Below are 21,229 nucleotides of genomic sequence, written 5' to 3' on the forward strand. Positions count from 1 at the left end.
TGATTTGCCATTGCATCTTGCCAAGCAATGGTGTAATGTGGGCAAACCTAGCCTACCTATAATTACTTGTGCTGCCATATTACGGATCAGCTGCAGCTTCCAGATGTTTTCAAGGGAAGCCCCATGTAGAGTAAATTGCAATAGTCCAAATGGGAACCAGTCAAAGTGTGAGTGACTATGCACAGTGCTCCCTGATTCAGGAAGGGGTGCACAACAAATGTTATACAAGCGCTTTCCGGATCATGGCCACTACTTGCTCCTTGAGCAGCCTCTGTGAGTCCAAGAACAACTACAATTCTTAGAAAGTGAAATTTAAAAAAAGAATTTACGATTTGATTGGTATTTTCCTAAATTTCCTTTCCTTGGGTGACTTTCAGACCTTGCCATTCTGAACTGTGTATGCAGTGCAAGATTAATGTTATAAAATGACAATTCACAGCACTGGAGGAGCAATTATTCTCCTCAATATCTATCTTATGCAAAAGTCAAAATTATGAGATGAGGTATCACAGCGTCAAAACACTGATCTGAGATAATTAATTCCAATAAAATCCCTATCCTCCATACCAAATGATGGCAGATGCCCTGACTGAAATTCATTTTCAGAATATTAGGATAGAAAAGCTTGCTGGGACAATTGAAATGAGACAGCTGAATCAATGTAAGAAGTGTTGATTCATCCTGGAACTCCATGTGAGCAGTGAATACAAAAAAGTAAGCAACAGAAGGCAAAGCTGCATGTCTTACTCAGCAGCCTACAAATTCCAGAGAAAACAAACTTTTGTTGTCCTATGGAGATGTAAGGATCACATGAGAGAAACAAGTCAATGAGCCAAGATAGAGTGCCAATAAATCAATTCTACCAAAACATGAAGCCAAAAAGAGTGGATCAAAGGCAACAAGTAGAATACCGTATATAAGAGATGTCTAGTTAGAACAGTGGTCCTGCTTCATGCAAATCTGATATATTTTGCAAACAGTTTAAGGTCTCAGATTGCAATATGGTCAAGCAAAGCAAGGTGAAATGAATATTGTCTTCCACAACTAACTCATTTTCTAATAGAGTCTTTTGAAGTTTCTAACCTTTAGCTCCATCCAAGTTTAGTGGGTGCTCTTCATGATTTTGACTCCTGGAAAGAGAGAGAATACTCTGTTCCAGGATGCTGACTAGCCCTGCTATATGGAATCTGGAGTTGCAGAGACCAAAAATATCAAAGGGAGTAGGTCAGCTTCATGTTCCACTGAGAAACTAGAAGTAAACCAGGTTCTTCATTGTCATCCCTTAACATCTCCCCATCCCTTGAAGAAGTAGTAAGAATAGACATAACATTTTAGACAAGTTTTAAAATATGCTCCCTCTTTCTGTTTCAAAGAAAATATTTAATTTAATTTATTTATTTATTATTAGTTTAAAAATAAACCATAAATGAATCTCAATAGCACCCTAAAATAAATTCAAACAATAAATGAAAAGAATTTGGTACAACACCTGGAAATAAAAATAACCTTTAAATTCATCATGGTGAGGAATATCATAATATAACAATTACATTCTGCAGTGAAGGAACTATCTTATCAATCATCAAAGCTTTCCAAAATGACAAAGTCTTAGAGGTTCTCTAAAAGCTTCTAGGGGGTGGTGCTGATCTAGTCTTGAGTGGAAATCCTGCTCTCTGATTCTAGAAATTATGCTAATCAGTTGATAGCATAAAGTAATACGATATTAATGTATGTATAGTTTTATGTAACTGTATAACTGAAAGTGAAGTACAAAGAAACCAGCATTATTTTGCCAAAAGGTTTGGTGGCATTTCTAAAAACATTAACTAGCAAATATTCCAAAGGTAGAATTGCTTGGGTTAAGAACCACAGGGCAGCAATCATAGCTTTCGAACAAAGATTTCTTGGCAGTAAATCATTTGCTTTGAAGACACGTTCTTATATACATAAAAGCTCTCTGAAACATGCAGAGAAGAACAAAATGATTTTTCCAGCAGCCAAGACATAGAGGCCCCCAACCTTGATTGGACAGTGGGCACAATTGGAATTTTCAGGAGACATTGTGGCCATTCTTGAAATATGGCTACTTGGCAGGGGTGCCCGGCCTCAAAATGGCTGTTCTGAGAAATATAAGCTTTTCTGAAATACCAATGTGCCAAAATGTTTTTATCCGTGATGGCACAGTAGTTAGAATGCAGTATTGCAGGCTACTTCTGCTGACTGTCGTCTGCCAACAGTTCAAGTCCCACAGGCTCAAGGTTGACTCAGTCTTCCATCAAGGTTGATAAACTGAGGACCCAGATTGTTGGGGGCAATACGCTGATTGCTTAGAGAGGGCTGTAAAGCACTATGAAGTGGTATATAAGTCTAAGTGCTATTGCTATCTCTTTTCCCCTTTCCATCTTATTCTGTATATTCCTTGACATATTTTTGTTTTACTTTTCTATTGTTGTTTGGGATTTGGGGGTTAGTAGCACCAGTGGTGGGATTCAGCCAGGCAAACTGGTTGTTGGAAGAAATCATTAGGGCAGAGAATCGGTTATTAAATTACCTGAATCCCACCACTGAGTAGCACGTATCTGAAAAAAACACTCGGCTGCAGCTGCTGATCATTTTTAGTTTTGAAGAAAGCTTATGTGAAAATGTGAACAATCAAATAGTTATTGGGGATCACACAGCTGTTGTTATGTTATATTATGTTATGTTATGTTATGTTATGTTATGTTATGTTATGTTATGTTATGTTATGTTATGTTATGTTATGTTATGTTTTGTTATGAACAAAGACATCCAGAAGGCCTTCAAAGTTGCCTGAATTCCAGACAAAAAAGAGAGAAGAGAGGCTACAGTAATATGGACATGTGGTCAGAGCTGGTGTGGAATCCATTGTGAGGCAGGCATTTGCACTCAGCCAAGATGGCTGACAGCTGCAAGGACAACCAAAAAAGCAATGGATGGACTGTCTAGATAAAGACATGTGAGCTGTAGAGGTATGCCCTGCCAACGCTGCAGACCGGATGAAGTGGGTGGGTGAAATGCAAAACTGCAGACCCCACAATACAATGGGAATAACACAAATAATAATAAGAAAAAGCTTATGTGGCCCATCAAAGACTCAGAAAGAATATTGGAAATGACAATAGTGGTTGATTGGGTGCTTTATTACCCACAAGCTAGTTTCCTATTTGTTTTTAATTACATATTAAGGAGGTAGGAATAGGCAACCTGACAGATACCACAAGAGTTTTCCATGAATAAATCAGGATCCTCAGGACACATATTGTGGACCTCAAGTTTACTGGAACTGGGAAGAGAAAAATTATGGAGCGTCACAAGTGAAGTCAATGGGTTAAGATAACATGCTTCTTTTCTGAGGAATCAATGAGCAAATCCACTATTTGTAAGACAAGGAGAAGTTCTGGTGTATATATGTAGGCATCTTAAGAAACAGTTGTTTTAATATACACAAATGTTTTTGAGTATTTTGTTAACAAGGAAGCCACTCTTGCAGGACATCGAGGCTAATGGGAAGCAACATAGCTGCCTTTCCTAAGCAGCAGAAAAGAGATTATTGGAGAGAAAAGTTGTCTATCTTCTCATTATTTTCAGTAAAACAAGAAAATTATTCCCAGGAAATTATTTTCTTGATAATATACATAATTATTTCTCTGTGGCAGGAATAATTTCCTTATTATATTTAAGATGACCTACAAGCTTTAAAAATCACATTCCTATGAGTCTGTTCCATTGCATAAAACAGCAAATGAAAAAAGTAAATAACATTGGGGGGAAAAAATCTTTGAATGCAGCACTTTTCTTCATACAACATATCTTCAAATTATCCCCTAGCATTATACTAAGATTAAACAAAAATGCTTTAAAGTAAAAGGGAAGATTATCAGTTATTAGAAGATTACAAGATTTTTTTTGGTCCCACGTTTAGCATTCAGTATTCCTGAGTTAAAGCAAAGATGGGCAATGTGTCATGCAGTGGGTTAGTGATGACATGCCTGCTGACACATAAATACCAACAAGTCATATACCAGACACATATTTTCTTGTGTACCACACACATCTCTTTGGAAGCAACTAAATTACAGTTAAGAGGTTCAATGGCATCTCCTATTGCATCAATAATAACAAAGGCCTTTTTTTTGTTGCATGTTTTAATCAACTTTCCCATACAATATTTCTATTCAGCAGTTGTTTTACAGTGGTCACTATTAATAAGATAATTATCATATCTGTGTCTTCTGCATTTCATTTCCTTTTGATTGGACTGTTTAAAATTCTTCTCCTATTATCCCCACGCACAAAAACATACACAAACACATGCTTGAAACTCTGAATAACATTTTGTCTGAATAAAAGGATTGTGATCAACAAAAAATTACACTTAAGGAGCTGCAAAACTCTTGTGCTCCTTTCTTCACTCAATTTACAGCAATAGAATATTTTCCCATTCAACATTTCCCAGAAAACCCACCACCATTGGATACGGGAGGATAGTAATCTAGTCTGCTTTGTTTACATGAAAGTGAAAATCAGATTAACTTCTCCCGCTCAAGTCATGGTAATCTTCTTAACTCTTAGCCATTATTTTTCCCAGGCAAGTCATGCATGAATAGTTTTTCAAATGATCAGATCAATTCTATTAACTGATCTGAACCTTTGATGATGATGTAAGATGACTTATGACACTTACTATGCGGCCTTCTTTATCTAGTATAATCCTCCTCCCACAATGGAGGTCATAAATTCACTTGTAGGAGATATGTAAGACCACTCCAAAGATTTTTAAAATACTAAAACTAGCTCAAGATTCTCGAGGAGTTCTCATATAATGGTCATATTCAGTATGTTTGCTTTCTGCTCTAAATTGTGTGTGGGGGGGGAGGGAGGGAGGGACAGGATTATATCTCAAACTCTAAATGAATGGCATTTATTTTTTAAAAAAGCATATTTGGGTTAAATATAAGCTTCTCATAAAGAGGCAAATAGGCCAAACTTTGATGATGTGTGGAAATCTCAAACCTGACTATGAGACTAGTACAAATAATGAACTTCTTATAAGTTCTTATGGTCAAGAGATGGCAGGTTAAGTTATCCAGATGGTCTTGGGACTGAAAAATGAGGGCCAAAATCAGGCTCAATGTCACATAGACATTAAGAAGTCTGATTCTTAATTCAAGTAAGCAAACCTTGCCTTTTAGCTGCAAATATATAAAATGGCAGGAGCACTAAGTAATGGAGGAAGGGGTTGTTGTGCATTTCTGCTATTATTTTTGTGTGGTGTGGACTGGTGAGGCGTCATGAGTCAAGAAGGATGAATTTACAGTTGGAGACCCAGCAGGAGCAAATAGGACCCAAGAGAGAGAGATCAACTGAGAAAACTGGCAGGTGGAAATAATTGCAGGTTTTGGAGATTGGAACAGGTATCAGTGAAATATGGTTTGAGAATGGTGCTGAAATCCAAAGAGCTAAAAAAAAAAAGTGTATTTCCTTCTTCTCATTCTCCTCCCTATGGCAGAACTGACCCTAGAATTGAAAGCACAGAAAGAAGTTGCATGAATGAGGGAATGAAACAGTTAATATCCCTCTGAAATTGTCTGTACATGTATAGCTGTGTATGTATAATTTGTTAAACTAAGGCCACTGAATATATTAAATATCATTGTAAATGCAAAACTATATGTACTTGTAAGTAAAATTTCTGTCCCTTTGCCCCAACTTCTGACAAGGGGTTAAGCATTCAGAGTATGGCAAATCAGTCTATTTCATATTTGCCAGTGGGGGGAATTGAACTATGGAAAAAGAAAACAAAATAACATTAAGTTCAGCAAATAAATCTTCTCCTACCATATATGGAAGAAACATTAAGATTTGTAATTAAATAGAAGCTGTTAAGCATTATTTTTGGAGTCAATATGCTGACTCTGTAAACCACTTAGAGAGGCTGTAAAGCACTATGAAGCAGTATATAAGTCTATGTGCTATTATAATTCCAAAAAGACTTGCAATGCTAGGCCAATTCATACAACTGTGAAGGAGATCAAGCATTTCACATTATGAAGAGTCTTCCAAGGTGCATATATTCCAGCATAGAATTAGAACAAATCTGTTAATTAGAGACAGGGACTGAAGGCCATCCACCATCCATAATGGTTATACTCTTATTTTGCCACATAATTCCAGCTGGCAAAGCAGCAGCATTTATTCTGCCAGCCTATTTTTAAGCCATGTTTCCCAACTAGTCTCTCAAGGAAGTGGATAATATTCTAGGATCACAACCTGGCTGCTGTTAACTCTCGCTCTCCCTCCCTCCCTCTCTCTCTCAAATATCCTATCCTAGAATGGGTTTTTTGCGGCCTGCATGACACATCTGGCCCTTTGACTGTCCCTGTCTGGCCAGTGGCAGAAGCAAAAGGACAGTAGCAGTCATTTTGGAGGGGAGCAGCGATGACAGCGGGGAGCAGAGGCAACAGAGGGGGTGGCAGCCTGACCCAGTTTTCATGTGGCACCTTGGGAAAATCCATCTCCAGCCTTGCCCTATCCTGTTAATAATTTCTGAAATTAACCTCTCTCTGCAACAGATGAGAGATAGGGAGCTGTCTGAGGAGTTGACCAGTTCCAACAAATACAGAAAATCGGAAGCCATTTGTTTATAGTTTTCCCCCTTTTCTTTAATTTATGTCCCTTTGTTTTCTTCATTCTACATATTAGTTTTTGTTAATTTTTATTCTGTATTAAAATTATAATAAAAATTTATATACAGATATAAAAAATAAAGTTGCCAAAGTTGAGAAACACTGCTCTGGGTATAGAAATAAATTTTTTGTGGCCGGACACCATGTGGTGCATCACGCTGGTGCTGCTGCTTGTGGCAAGATGTCATGTGGCTTGTTGCGCTGGTGCCACTGCTCACGGCAGAATGCCCTGAGGCTCGTTGCACCAGTGCTGCCACTTGTGGCAGAATGCCACAAGACTTGTTGTGCCGGTACAGCCGCTCTCACGCTCAATGGCACAATGTGCTATGCAGCCTCCTGCCACGAGAGGTGGCACCAGCACAAGGAGCCACGTGGCAATTGGCCACAAGTGGCTGCAGAAGAAGTCAGGCAGTGGTGTGACAGTGGTGGTCCTAAGGTAAGTGGGTAAGACATCTCCCGAAAATAAGACCTGGTGCTTATTTTGGAGCCGGAAAGAAAATAAGACTGGGTCTTATTTTTTGGGGAAACACTCTATCATCTATCTATCTATCTATCTATCTATCTATCTATCTATCTATCTATCTATCTATCCATCCATCCCTCCATCCACCCACCCACCTACCTACCTACCTATCTCTATCATCTATCTATCATCTATCTGCTTGTACCAACATTTTTTTTTTTATTTTTTATTATAAACTAAAAACAAAAGACAGAAAGAGGACAATAACAAAACAAAATTACATACATACATTTGAGGTTGATTCAACCCCCATATATATACAGTTCCTAAATAACATTATATATCATCATACTATAGCTTCAATTAAATTTATCATATTTCATCTTGCACTTATTAGTCTTCTTGTAGCTAATATTACCTTATATATATTTAGCTTACTATTTTCAAATCTGTGCTATATGCTTTCCTAACATCTACCTCATATCATTTTTACTTCTATCCATTTATACCATTTATCCCAGCTTTGATTAAATATTGATTCATGTCATCTTTAACAATATATGTTAGTCTATCACATTCTGCACACCACAAAATTTTGTTAATAATCATCTGGTCCGATGGTACTTCTTTCTCTTTTCAAAATTGTGCATATGCAATTCTAGCTGCAGTGGTAAAATGAATAAAAAGGTACCAGTCTATTTTCCTTATGCCCCCGGGTTTATTCCTAATAGGTAGACCTGTGGTCTCAGTTGAAAGCTAACTCCTGTAATCTCCATGAGCCACTCCTTTATTTTACTCCAGTAGCTTTGAGCTTGTACACATGTCCACCATTGGTGGTAAAATGTACCCCGGCTGACCCACATTTCCAACATTCTGCTGGAGTTCCTGGAAACATCTTTGCGATTCTTGCTTGTGGTATATGCCATCTATATAACATTTTAAATATATTTTCTTTGAAAGACACCAACATTTTAAAAAACAAAAAAAGGATAAGGTAGCAGGGAAAAATAAGGTTTTCAAGGTATTCAAATGATATGAATCTAAGGATAGTCACAAAGTGGCTCCCTACTTTATAAAACAATTAAGTCACCAAGCCCAGGATCAATAGATATCGTGCTTCATAGAGCAAACTTCTATTTCTAATTTTTGAACATTTAAACAGATCAGAGACTGGTGTGATATACTGTATCTCTGAGTAGCACACACAATTTAAATAAAACAATTAAAACAACTAAAAAAAAATTAATAATACCCAAACCGTGGAAGACATTCAAAGTCTTATGTACAATATAATAATTTTGTGAGGTCCCTATGGAGTTGTCAAGTTTGCTGACAAAACCAGATTTAAAGAGATTTCAAGGTCAATGGGGTTGGGGCCTATCTTACTTTGATAGTGGGGGTGGTGGCAAAAGAGAGATTATAAAGCTGAGTTAACAGGAGGAAAATAAAACACTTCAAACTTTTGACTTGGAATAATCAGAATAGTTTAAGTACAGAAAAACAAGAACCAGTTCCTCCTCACAGCGATCAAGTATGTTTCCAATATTTTTCCTTTGATTAGGATCACTCCTTTCTATCTCCTTGGTTATACTTTTCTGAGAATTCCCAGAAGATTTAAAAACAATCTTATAGAAATATAGTTCCACAGATTTCAATGTAATGTGAAAATAGGAAATGACAGCCAAAAGCAGGAGCAGATTCTTTTTTCTCTCCAATTTAAGAAACACAATTTAAAAATCAATTTAAAAACTACAAGTTTTTCTATACATGTAACTATGATGCTTCATCTAAAGTGAGAGATATAGAATCAATCCAATTATTGAATTATGTTCTGATTTTTGTTGCAGTGCACAGCTATATATATCTAAATTTCTGAAATAGCTGAACATAAAAGCCAACACTACATGTTATGATGTACATCAGAATAAAATAGCAACAATTCACATAATGATTGAATAATGAATATAGCAATTACCTGGAACAAAGCTTCCCTGGACCACCTCCTTATAAGCCCACCAGCCTTCATGGATTTTTGGTGAATTCTGCTGAGCTAAAGAAAGAAAAACAGACCAATAAAAAATAGAGCAACAATATGTTCTATTTTCATGATACAACAGCTTTTAGTCTTTCATATAACATTGTCTACAACACCATACAAAATAGGTCGCAAAGTTTTGTATACGGTAGCTTCTAGAAGAGTTGATGGAGGCCATGCTCTAATTCTTAAATTGGATAGCAAGTCTTGTTTGTATCAAAGAGGCTTATGTACAAAGAGAATCTTAAAAGTAGTCTTCAAGGACCTATTTTCCTTTGATTTAACAGCTCTCAATAGACTACTGAAAGCTATTACCAAAGTGCAACAAGATACAAATTCATGATGTATTGACAAAAGCAAATACTAAACTTCCCAACACTAACATGCAGACAAACCAAGAGTGGGAGATAATTAGTCAATGGAAATGGTACCCCAAATTTTGGTTTTTCATCAATAAATAATGAGAATGCACAATAAAACATTAGATGTTCATTTTAAAGAACATAAACTTCTGAATCTAACCCAATGATTTAGCAAAATTGGATAGATTTACATTCTGACTTTATCTTTAAAGAAACTGCAATTTTGTATTAGAAGGAATGTTCTATTTCTCAAATCAATATTATTGACTTGTATATGATTCAAAATTTCAACACCCCTCCCCCAAAACCCTGAGATTATTGTAACCAATATATTCTAAATATCTATCTATGAATGTTCTTGGGTCCTTAATCTTCTCCAAGCTTGGGTTTCCTGTTGCAGACATGTTATTACCAGACAAAGTAACATTAGTGCTCTATCTCCAAAGTCAGAAAAGAACAATAACCTAGCAATTCAACTCAGAGCTATGTGTACTTATCACTATTATTCTTATGTTTTGTTGATACAGAACTTTGGATGGGTTTAAGAAATTGAAAAGCTCTGGTACCTGGATGAAGCTGTCTATCTAGACCCGTACCAGTCGGGCTTCAGGCAGGGGTACAGCACAGAAACGGCATTGGTTGCATTGGTCGATGATCTCTGGAGGGCTCGGGACAGGGGTTGCTCCTCTGTCCTGGTCCTATTAGATCTCTCAGCGGCTTTTGATACCATCAACCATGGTATCATGCTGCAGCAGTTGAGGGGGTTAGGAATAGGGGGCACCATGTTGCGGTGGTTCTCCTCCTTCCTCTCCGACCGCTCGCAGTTTGTGTTGGCAGGGGGGCAGAGGTCGACCTCGAGGCGCCTCGCTTGATGGGTGCTGCAAGGGTCGCTCCTCTCGCCCCTTCTGTTCAACATTTATGTGAAGCCGCTGGGCGAGATCATCGGTGGTTTTGGGGTGAGGGTACATCAGTACGCTGATGATACGCAGCTGTACATCTCCACCCCAGACCACCCCAATGATGCCCTTGACGTGATGTCCCGCTGCTTGGAGGCCGTGCGGGTCTGGATGGGGAGGAACAAACTCAGACTCAACCCATCCAAGACCGAGTGGCTGTGGTTTCCGTCGTTCCGATATAGTCAGTTGGCTGTGGCTCCCAGCGTCCCGGTATAGTCAGCTGTCGCCATCACTGTCTATAGGGGGTGAATCTTTACCCCCCACAGAGAGGGCTCACAATCTGGGTGTCCTCCTGGACACACGGCTGTCTTTAGAAGAGCATATGACGGCCGTGGTCAGGGGGGCCTGCTATCAGGTTCGCCTGATCCACCAGTTGCATCCCTTTCTGGACCGGGACGCCTTGCGCACGGTCACTCACGCCCTTGTTATCTCTCGGCTGGACTACTGTAATGCTCTCTACATGGGGCTCCCCTTGAAGAGCAATCGGAGGCTCCAACTGTTCCAGAATGAAGCCGTGCGAGTGATTATGGGTGCAACCCATTGCGCTCATGTAACACCTCTCCTGCGCAAGCTGCAATGGCTCCCAGTGGTCTTCCGGATGTGATTCAAGGTGTTGGTTATCACCTTTAAAGCGCTCCATGGCTCAGGACCTGGATACTTACGAGACCGCCTTCTGTCACCGATAGCCTCCCACTGACCAGTTCGCTCCCACAGAGAGGGACTCCTCAGGGTACCGTCGGCCAAACTATGTTGGCTGGCGACACCCAGGGGGTGCTTTGTGGGAGCTCCTGCCCTTTGGAACGAACTGTCCCCGGAAATACGCACAATCTCTGACCTCCGAGTTTTTCGCTGTGCCCTCAAGACCCTGCTCTTCCGATAGGCAGGGCTATCTTTGTAAAGGAGTTTTAAATTCGGAGTTTTAAATTTTTGGGTTTTTAACAAATCTTGGCCGTAAATGTAATAATTTTAATAATTTTTAAATTTAATTGGGATTTGTATTGTGTTTTTTACTTGGCTGTGCACTGCCCCGAGTCCTTCGGGAGAGGAGCAGTATAGAAATAAAATTATCTATCTATCTATCTATCTATCTATCTATCTATCTATCTATCTATCTATTGGTACTGTTCTCATTGAGGGTCCCAGAATGTTCATTAAAAATGCAAGACACAAATTAAATACATAAAATAAATATGGTATTGGCTCTTGAACTCTGCTGGTGAGCTATAAATGCTGATATCATGAGCAGAGTGTGGCAAAAAAAATCATAGTGGAATGAATGTTTCCATTTTGTTATTGTAATATTAATGGATGTTTTTCATGCAGTTAAGTACCATCAGCCTTCTTCTACAGCCAGTACAGTAGTCTTTGATTTACAACTATTCGAAGTTACACTGGCACTAAAAAAAGTAACTTACAACCAGTCCTCACACTTATGACAATTGCAGCATCCTCATAGTCATGAACAAATCCAGGTGCTTGGCAATTGACATGTATTGACATGTCATGTGTTGACATGTGATTGCCATTTGCGACCTTCCCAGCTGGCTTCCAACAAACAAAGTCAACGAGGGAAGCTGGATTTGCTTAACAATTGTATTAACAACCACTTAACAATCATGGCAAAAAAAAATTGTAAAATTGGAAACGACACACTTAGCAACCATCCTGCTTAGAAACAGGTTCCAACTGTGATTGTAACTCAAGGACTAACTGTAATGCCACATAATTACTGAAAATTTTTATATATGTTCCTTAAAATATTTGTCTTTCAATTATTTATTAATCACATGGGGCAACATTTTCCATTTTCCTTCTTAAACCTTCTTGAAAACACATATACACACACACATATATAGAAGCAAATCAAATTATAAAATAAATAAAACTTTTACTGTGCAATATATGTAACTTTTGAGAGGGAACAACTAAAACTTATAAAACATTTTACCTTTCTCTTTTATATAAGACAAAGGTCATTTAGTGAACAAAATACCTGCTTGCGAGGTATTTTTTTTTTTGCTGAACAAGAGAAGTAATATTATCAAGTTTTGTGCCAAATGATGCATGACATTGAACTCTATTAGAAAAAAGGTAATGCTGTCAGTGCCATTATACTTATAAAATCCTTATGAAGTCAACAAGCATCAAGTTGACTGTAGGGGGAAAAAAACCCAAACAGACAGTAAACAGGCAGAAAAACATTACGTGCTGAATCCAAAATCACACTATCCTGGCAATATGAGATACACATGAATTTACCAAAAGATATACTTATATCCTGTAATTAAGTCAGATGAATTGGGGCACATGCTCTGAATTAGTGTGCCAGTGATCTGAAAGTCACTTAAAATATGATGGAGGAAGAATAAAAAGTACTGTCAGGGCTTGTCTTGAATTACAGGCTATGGCAGGAGAACTAGAGCGCAGGGTATCTGCGTGTGGTATTGAAAAGCAAATGAGAAAGCAGATCCCAGGGTACATCATTGTCTTTTAAGAAAACTGCACATGAAAAGCATGACTGATACAAATTTGCACTGTGCCATGTTTTAAAATGAATTCTGATACACCAAGCAGGATTTGACAACATTTCATTTTTCAGACAGACAATGAAGGGGTTTCGGTGCCATGGGAGATAAAGGGTCTCTTCCACCATAGACACACTCTTGCCATATGAACAGTGTTTGTAAATTGTGTAAAGAAGGCACCCTAATCCACAAAGCTGGATTAGCTACTGACATCTCAAAAACAAAGGGCTGTGAAATTAAAATGAAGCTGCCACACAAATGTGTCTTGTTCGGCATCCAATGTGGGCCACACAGCACAGCAAGGCTGTGCTCTTTAATCTCTTGCCCATCTGACAACATGGCACAATGCCCGCCTGCATTCCAAGGAAGTCTGACCTTACAATTGGGCTGCTGGTGCCAATTACCAAGAAGGGCTTTAAAAACAGACAGCTCAAATTGTACTGCCCATATCATAATTCCCTTTCATGCCAGCAAAAAAATGCAGCTATGACCAAATTGTACACAGGCATCACATTTGAATAAGCAAAGCAAGCACGTCCTACTGCATTGTACAAATAGCAATTCAACTATAACTGCTTGGAGAAATATATCCGTCCCACAGGGTTGCATCAAACTGATGACTCCATTGTAGAATGAAGTCTTTAATGAGCTCTGCCACACACTTTAACGATTTCCCCACTTTGTCCTCACCATCCACGAACCGCAAACACATTTAGCATCCAGCTGAGCTCACAGAAAAAAGCTTAACCAGACTCTGCTCAACCCCAGTTAAACACTAGCTGAACCTATCAACTAACCAGCATGATTTCTCTGCACCAAATTCATCAGTCACTGAATTTGCCTCTCCTTTTCCCAAAACTTGCAAAACTCCTTGAAGAAAAAGAAAAACCCAAAAACTTCAACATTCAATTCATGTTGATGCTATTCCAGCACTGTGGCACAGTTTTCCACAAATTCTAAAAAGCCTGCAAAGCTACATTTGAGGGCTCTCTCAGATAACAGTCTGTCCAGGAGGAAATGAAGGGCAGCAAATCTGAACAGTGTGCAAGTTTCACCTATAGCAGGAGATAGAAATGGAAGGAAATTGATTTTCCATGTGGGTTGAGGAAGCAAGTAATAAGATTCTGCATAATATTACTACTGATTTATAATCAACATGATATGATGGTGTACCACAGCAGAGATAAAGTAAAATCGTTTTGGAGTAGGACTCAATAACTACATGTAGATTTTTTGTTTGTTTAATTTTTTATGCTACCTATCTCCCTTATAAGGTGACTATGGGTGGCTTATAAAAATTATTTTATAAAATTATAAATCTCAGCTCTAATGGCTGGAATTTGCAAGTTATACAACAGTTATGAGTTTACAGAAAAGCAGAAGATGACCCAATACAACGTCCTGAGAGTTCTTGCAGTTCTTTTGCAATGGCATGTTTGTGAAAAGGTACTGATTTTATCATAGATGTACCTGAATCTGCACAATTTTTCACCAATACGTCTGAATCAGATTCAGTCACTCCATTCCTGATATTCAAAGTTACAACGGCACTGAAAAAAGTGATTTATGACCATTTCCCACAGTTATGACCTTCGCAGCATCCCCATGATCATGTGATCAGAATTCAGATGCCTGGCAACTAGTTCATATTTATGACTGTGTTCCAAGGTCATTTGATCGCTTTTTGCAACCTTCTGACAAGCAAAGTCAATGGGAAAGCCAGATTCACTTAACAACTGGGTTACTAACTTATCAATTGCAGTGTTTCACTTAACAACTGAGACAAGAAAGGTCGTAAAATGTGGCAAAACTCACTTAACAAATGTCTCACTTAACAACAGAAATTTTGGGCTCAATTGTGGTCGTAAGTTGAGGACAGAACGGAGATGAGAAAGAACTGATACAATGCAGACTTTAATTTGAAGAAACCATAAAGTGAGATATTAACAAGAGGTGAAAGCACTGCTTGAGAAGACAACGGCATGGCCTAGGCAAACTGAATCCTCGGTAGTAATTGCAGTTTATTATCTGAGGCAAATGATTCCTTGCAGCATCAGACTTATGACCATATACAGCCAACAGAGACCATCACTTTCCTGAGCTTGGAACTGAAAGGCGAAGCTGTCAGCAATGCTGCAAGACTGGAGAGCAGGCCAGTCAAGGAGGATGTGACAGGATGTGATCTCAGCAGTTGTTGAGGAGAGCAAAATGGTGGGAAAACTGGGGGAAGGTGGTGATAGCAGATAGCAGGCTGCTAAGAGACAGGGGAGGAAAGCAAACACATTGGGAGCCCTGGGAATAGGGTTAACATTGGAAAGGGGAAAGGTAGACACTGGTCAATTGAATAGGAGGACAAATGGGCCGGGGGGAGGAGGATATCTTAACTATTTAACTTTCTTGGAATTTGAGACAAAAATTATGTCCCACGATTGCAAAATAATGTACGTCGGCTTTCATATATATGAAATTACTTCTCCCAGCATTGGAAAGACTGGCTTTTCAATCACAATATTTTCCCAACAAATCTTGATTTTTCAAAAAGACCTGCTGGCAATAATATAGAATTGACGATGACACACTTTCCAAATTTCACCATGGAAACATACGATGAGTCATGTGATCTGCAGATTACAGTGATCACAGATTTAAGGGGCTGGATTGAAGCTGATTGCTGAAATAAATTAAATGACATAAATCTAGGCTGTCGACTCTTGTCTAGATATGAAGGAAATAAAAAAGGATACAATTTACCAGGCTGCAATACATGGAAGTTTGAATGATTACTGTTGTGAAAACAGTACAAAACAAAACAAAACAAAAACTAGACATTCAAAGAGACAGATGATATTTGATTTTAAGGCTACGACTGGAGAAGACACGAGGAGGAAAAATAGATAGGACAGGTTCTCTTTTTACTGGATATCTGGTAACCCTATCCAGGAAGGAAACTGACAACTGAGACCTCTGTGGGTAGAGGAGTGGGCAAAGTAGTGGGAGATAAGGGGCAGTGGGCTGGTGGATTGCACTAGACATTGACAGTGGGGAGCTCTGAAGGCAAAGAGAGAAAAGAATCAATCAATTATTTTTTATTACAGTCACAGACCAGCAAAGAGGGAAAAGAAGGTGCTGGAAGAAGTGGCAGACTAGCCAGAAAAATCTTGCTATGCTGGGAAGGGATGAAGGGAGGCTAGAATAGAATGGTGACATATATTAATATTATCTCTTCATTGATCTAGGTTTTGTTTGTTCTGAAACCTCGAACTACTAAAGCAATCTGTCTGGTAAAATCACAAGATCTGTCTTTCTTGCCATGTATATATACATCCAAACTAAACTGTGTTGTTTTTCTGTCTCGTATAATATATGTGGGTATATGCATAATTTTGTATTTATTTATTTATATTTTGTCATGTGTATGTAGTGTATATTGGAGGTGGTGACCAGTGGTGGGATTCAAAATTTTTTACTACCGGTTCTGTGGGAGTGGCTTGATAGGCATGGCATGTCCTGGTGGCTGTGGCTTGGTGGGCGTGGCAGGGGAAGGATACTGTAAAATCTCCATTCCCACCCCACTCCAGGGGAAGGTTGCTGCAAAATCCTCATTTCCTCCCAATCAGCTGGGACACGGGAGGCAGAGAATAGATGGGGCGGGGCCAGTCAGAGGTGGTATTTACCAGTTCTCCAAACTTCTCAAAATTTCCGCTACCAGTTCTCCAGAACTGGTCAGAACCTGCTGAATACCACTTCTGGTGGTGATCCTTTGACAACTGTATGCAATGAAATTTAATTTTAACGTATGCCGATTACTGTACATTCAAAGTGACAATAAAGTTATTCTAAGTCTAAATCTAATCCAGATTTTATTTCTGAAGTGTGACTACTTGAGAAGAGTTTGTGTGAGGAATAGCGCAGCAAGTGTCCAAATGAAGTCAGAGATGCAGTTTTATATAAATAAATATATTTTACATCTATATATAATACACCAAACAAGATAGTCAGGCTAATAGGAGCATCATGAGGTAAATCACAGAGCACACAGGGCATATAGGAGAAAAAGGCAGAGTGGGGGGGAAGGAACCTCCCCCTCCACACCCACAGCAACCATCACAGCGCAGGCTGTCTCACGCAGGAACCAGCACTCTCCAAACAATCACAACTGTGTGTTCTGGCTCACTGCACAACCTCCCTGCTCCAGTTTCTAAATTTAAATATCTTAACAGTTTGGCAGAACCTATGGAATGTGATGGTTTCTTCTAGGTTTGAAACAACAAGAAAAAAGTAGGTCCACTCCTAGTAAAGGGAACCATTAATGAACTGCTACAACTCCAAAACCTCCCTTCTAACCAAGGAGATTTTAGGCATGGCAATAGCTTATCTAAATTCCCTGTCCAAGGAAAGGACGACGTCCCCAATTACGAGCCTCAGAATTTCCTGCACTCTATGGCAACCATGGTCATGTTGCAACTGGTTACCTGGCTACCTGAAGGCAGTAAGGGACAAATTAGATTTTATATTTTTGGATGGCATGAGCGATCTGAAAAAAAAGGAGGTCTGGGTGACTCTGATATCATGGATAAATTATTCCTCAGTCAGTTTTCTGAACGAAAGAATTAAAAATAAACAGCTTTAAAATGCTGAAATGGTTCAACAACAACAACAAAAAAGCAATTCCCCCAAACACTTGGTGGAAAATCACAGCTTTCACTGCCTAGTTATGCCTAAAGTACCAGTTGTAACCCTTCCTCAGCCAGTCATATTTGGTAAGAGTTGTAGTACAGCAGGTCTCACTGATGACTGCAATATAGTGTGTGAGTGGCTGTCTTTGAAAAGTACCTAGAAGATAGATTTTGTGCAAAATGAAGCAGTTCAGCTGCTAACAGGTGCAAGGAGCAGGTAGTATAATACCGAAACTGAAAGATCTATACTGGTTGCCAATTGCTTATCCAAATTTTTTTTTTAAAGTTACTACCAGTAACAATGTAAAGAGTTACTATCGCTTACTATCATGGCCTCAATGATTTAGGAAGTGAATACCTGAGGAAATACTGCTCCAATTATGAGTATCTAACTGCTAAGATCTGCAAGAGGAGCTATTTTGAAGAAACCTCTGTTGCCAGAGGTTCATTTTCATTTTATTTCCCTCAGTTATATAACACACTTCTTTGACAGTTGCAACTCTCTGGGTGGGGTTTTTTTTTTTTTTAAAGTAAAGATTTCCTTTTTTCAGAAGGCGTTTAAATACCAATTAACTTTAGTATTAATTTTAATCTTTTTCTAGATTTAGCATGGGTCCAAATTTTGTAGGCCGCTTGAAATATTTGGTAGAGTAGAAAAGTGAGATATATTTAATCAAGAAACAATGAATATTGTATAATCCTACAATACTTTTATAAAATTTCACCTATATGTTCCAACATTTTCTGGAACTTTCTATTCACTTAACTTATTACTTCAGCATGAGGCAGCATGAGCATACTGCAGCTGCCAAATGCGCTAATGAACCGTGATGGTGCAGTGGTTAGAATGCAATATTGCAGGTTAACTCACTGCTCACCGCCAGGAGTTCGATCTTGACCGTCTCAAGGTTGACTCAGCCTTCCATCCTTCCAAGGTCAGTAAAATGAGGATCGAAATTGTTGACTCAGTAATATGCTGTAAATCGCTTAGAGAGGGCTGTAAAAGCACTATGAAGTGGTATACAAGTCTAAGTGCTATTGCTAAGTGCTATCAACAAACATGTAATATCATAAAAATGGAAATTGATAGCTCCATTTCATGCTGCAGTGGTTATACCACATCTGCCATATGGAGAACTGGGTATGTTTAGCCTAAAAAAGAGCTGGATAAGGGAAGACATTATAGCAATCTTTTCATTCTTGAAAAGTTATTACAGGAAAAAAGATATGGATTTATTCTCTGTAGCGCCAAAGGTTAGATTTATGAGATTATAGGTCTGTGACCAAATAAAAATTGATTGATTGATGATTGATAGATTAGGACAAGAATCAATGGATGGAAATGAAGAGAACCAAAATAAGGAGGAATTATCTGACCATGAGAGATATTAAGCAGTGGAATAGTCTGTATCATGGAATTGGGCAGTCATTTGCCTGGGATAGGATTTGTCATTCCTGCCCTGGGCAGATCTCCAAGATCCCTTCCAATACTGTGAGTCTATGAATATGTGATATTTTAACTGATGAATATTAATATTACAGAGATGCAAAAGTCTGCACTGGTGGATAGAGAGGAAGATTTGGAAGTTTGTAATGTTATTAAGAGAGCAGCAAGATGATTTAGAGCTAGAGTGAATTTGGGAAATGAGAATGAATAAAAGAAAATTAAGGCTTCATATATCATTAACAGGATAAGAAAAAAACAAATTAGGACATATGGGCTTTGGAAAAAAAATGAAAAATTCAGTCTTGCATTTATTAACCGGAGCTATGATAAAGCATTCAAGCAGTAATATCAGAGAAGCCCTTAGAGATGTGGATTTGTGTGGATGATCTAAGGCAGAGATATAGAGGTATAATGAAATATAATGGAGTTTCAAAAGGCAGTAGAAATTATGGGATTACTCAGGGACAAACGCCTAGACTAGTTAATGTCCAATGATACATCCTTGGGGAAAGCAGCAGCAGGCTCTCCTAATGGAAACACAGAGAAAGCAATCAGACATAGGACATAAAATGAATTACAGCACCCATCTAGCATCCTTCATAACTGGCCAAGTCATACCTGAAGACAACCATATCAGTAATGTCTCTCAGTTTCAAAAAGGCTAATGGTATGCTACAGACTTAGTCCAAGGCAGGATTCATAAAAGAATCACACCGATAAATTAAAAATAATTCCAGGCCACAAAAGAATCCCCAGTGCATCAATCAGCTTTTTGGCAATTAGTAGAGTGGCAATAGCACTGGAGCTGGTGGCATCAATAAGGCCTAGAGATGTTAGTGTGATTTTTTGGGGGCATCCAAAGTTTGGGTGAACTTATTTACTTTTTTTAAAAAAATGCCAGCAGGCCATACAAAGTTGCCTGGTGGGTCCCATGTTGTACAGGCCTGGTCTATGGAAATGCCCCATTTCAATTTAGAATCCCAAGTAGTTCTCAAACATTTGTTAAATTAGTTCTCCTAAATGAGCTACAGGTAATTTTCAATTTACGATCACAACTGAGCCCAACATTTCCATTGCTAAGCAAGACAATTGTTAAGTGAGTTTCACCCCATTTTACAACCTTTCTTGCCACATTTGTTAAGTGAATCACTGCAATTGTTAAGTTAGTAACTCGGTTTTTAAGTGAATCTGGCTTCCCCACTGATTTTGCTTGTCAGAAGGTCGCAATAGCAATAGCACTTAGACTTATATACCACTTCACAGTGCTTTACAGCTCTCTCTAAGTGGTTTTACAGAGTCAGCATATTGCCCCCAACAATCTGGGTCCTCATTTTACCCACCTCAGAAGGATGGAAGGCTAAGTCAACCTTGAGCCTGGTGAGATTTGAACTGCCAAATTGCAGTCAGCCAGCAGTCAGCAGAAGTAGCCTGCAGTACTGCACTCTAACCATTGCACCACCGTGGCACAAAGGATGATCACATGACCCTGGGAAACTGCAACCATCATAAATACATGCCAATTGCCCAAATTTTGATCACGTGATCATGGGAATACTTCAATAGTTATAAGTGAAAAATGGTCATAAATCACTTTTTAAAGTGTTGTTATAAGTTTGAATGGTCACTAAATTAGCGGTTTGAAGTCAAGAACTACCTGTATTCAAGTATGATGTGAGGTAGTGGCAAAAGTTGGCTGGACGAGCCAATGCCAGCCATTTTCTGGATTTACTTCAAAAAACTGCTATGAGGAAAAAAAGGACAATAATGTTACAATTTTTGAGACAAGGTAGGATAACAATTTAACGCAAATATTTGTTAAACTTAAGCGAGATAGCTAGCAGCTTCCTGATTCATCTGACAGGATTTACCCAGGATGAAGAGGTAAATGCTATTCATATTATAACCACTGAATGCCACATGCTAAATAAATAAATATAACCACTGAACATAGTGCTCAGAGCAGAAAATGGTACTTGGATATGATCAGGGAAAGAGGTGGATTTTAATAATTTAATAATAATACTGGTAGTAATAATTTATTTATGCCTGACTGCTAGC

At 38.6% G+C, this 21,229-nt stretch overlaps 1 protein-coding gene across 2 annotated transcripts in view; it reads right to left on the reverse strand.

Moving 5' to 3' along the window:
* CA10 (carbonic anhydrase 10 (inactive)) overlaps positions 1-21,229 on the reverse strand; it is a 390,380-nt gene that overhangs the window by 304,451 nt on the left and 64,700 nt on the right. For both annotated transcript variants that reach the window (XM_034412468.3, XM_034412469.2), the window contains exon 3: positions 9,146-9,220. In XM_034412468.3, the coding sequence (XP_034268359.1) occupies positions 9,146-9,220 (75 nt within the window). The remainder of the gene's footprint in view (positions 1-9,145; positions 9,221-21,229) is intronic.

Source organism: Pantherophis guttatus, chromosome 2, assembly GCF_059756535.1.
Source record: "Pantherophis guttatus breed Tessera chromosome 2, ASM5975653v1, whole genome shotgun sequence".
NCBI lineage: Eukaryota > Metazoa > Chordata > Lepidosauria > Squamata > Colubridae > Pantherophis > Pantherophis guttatus.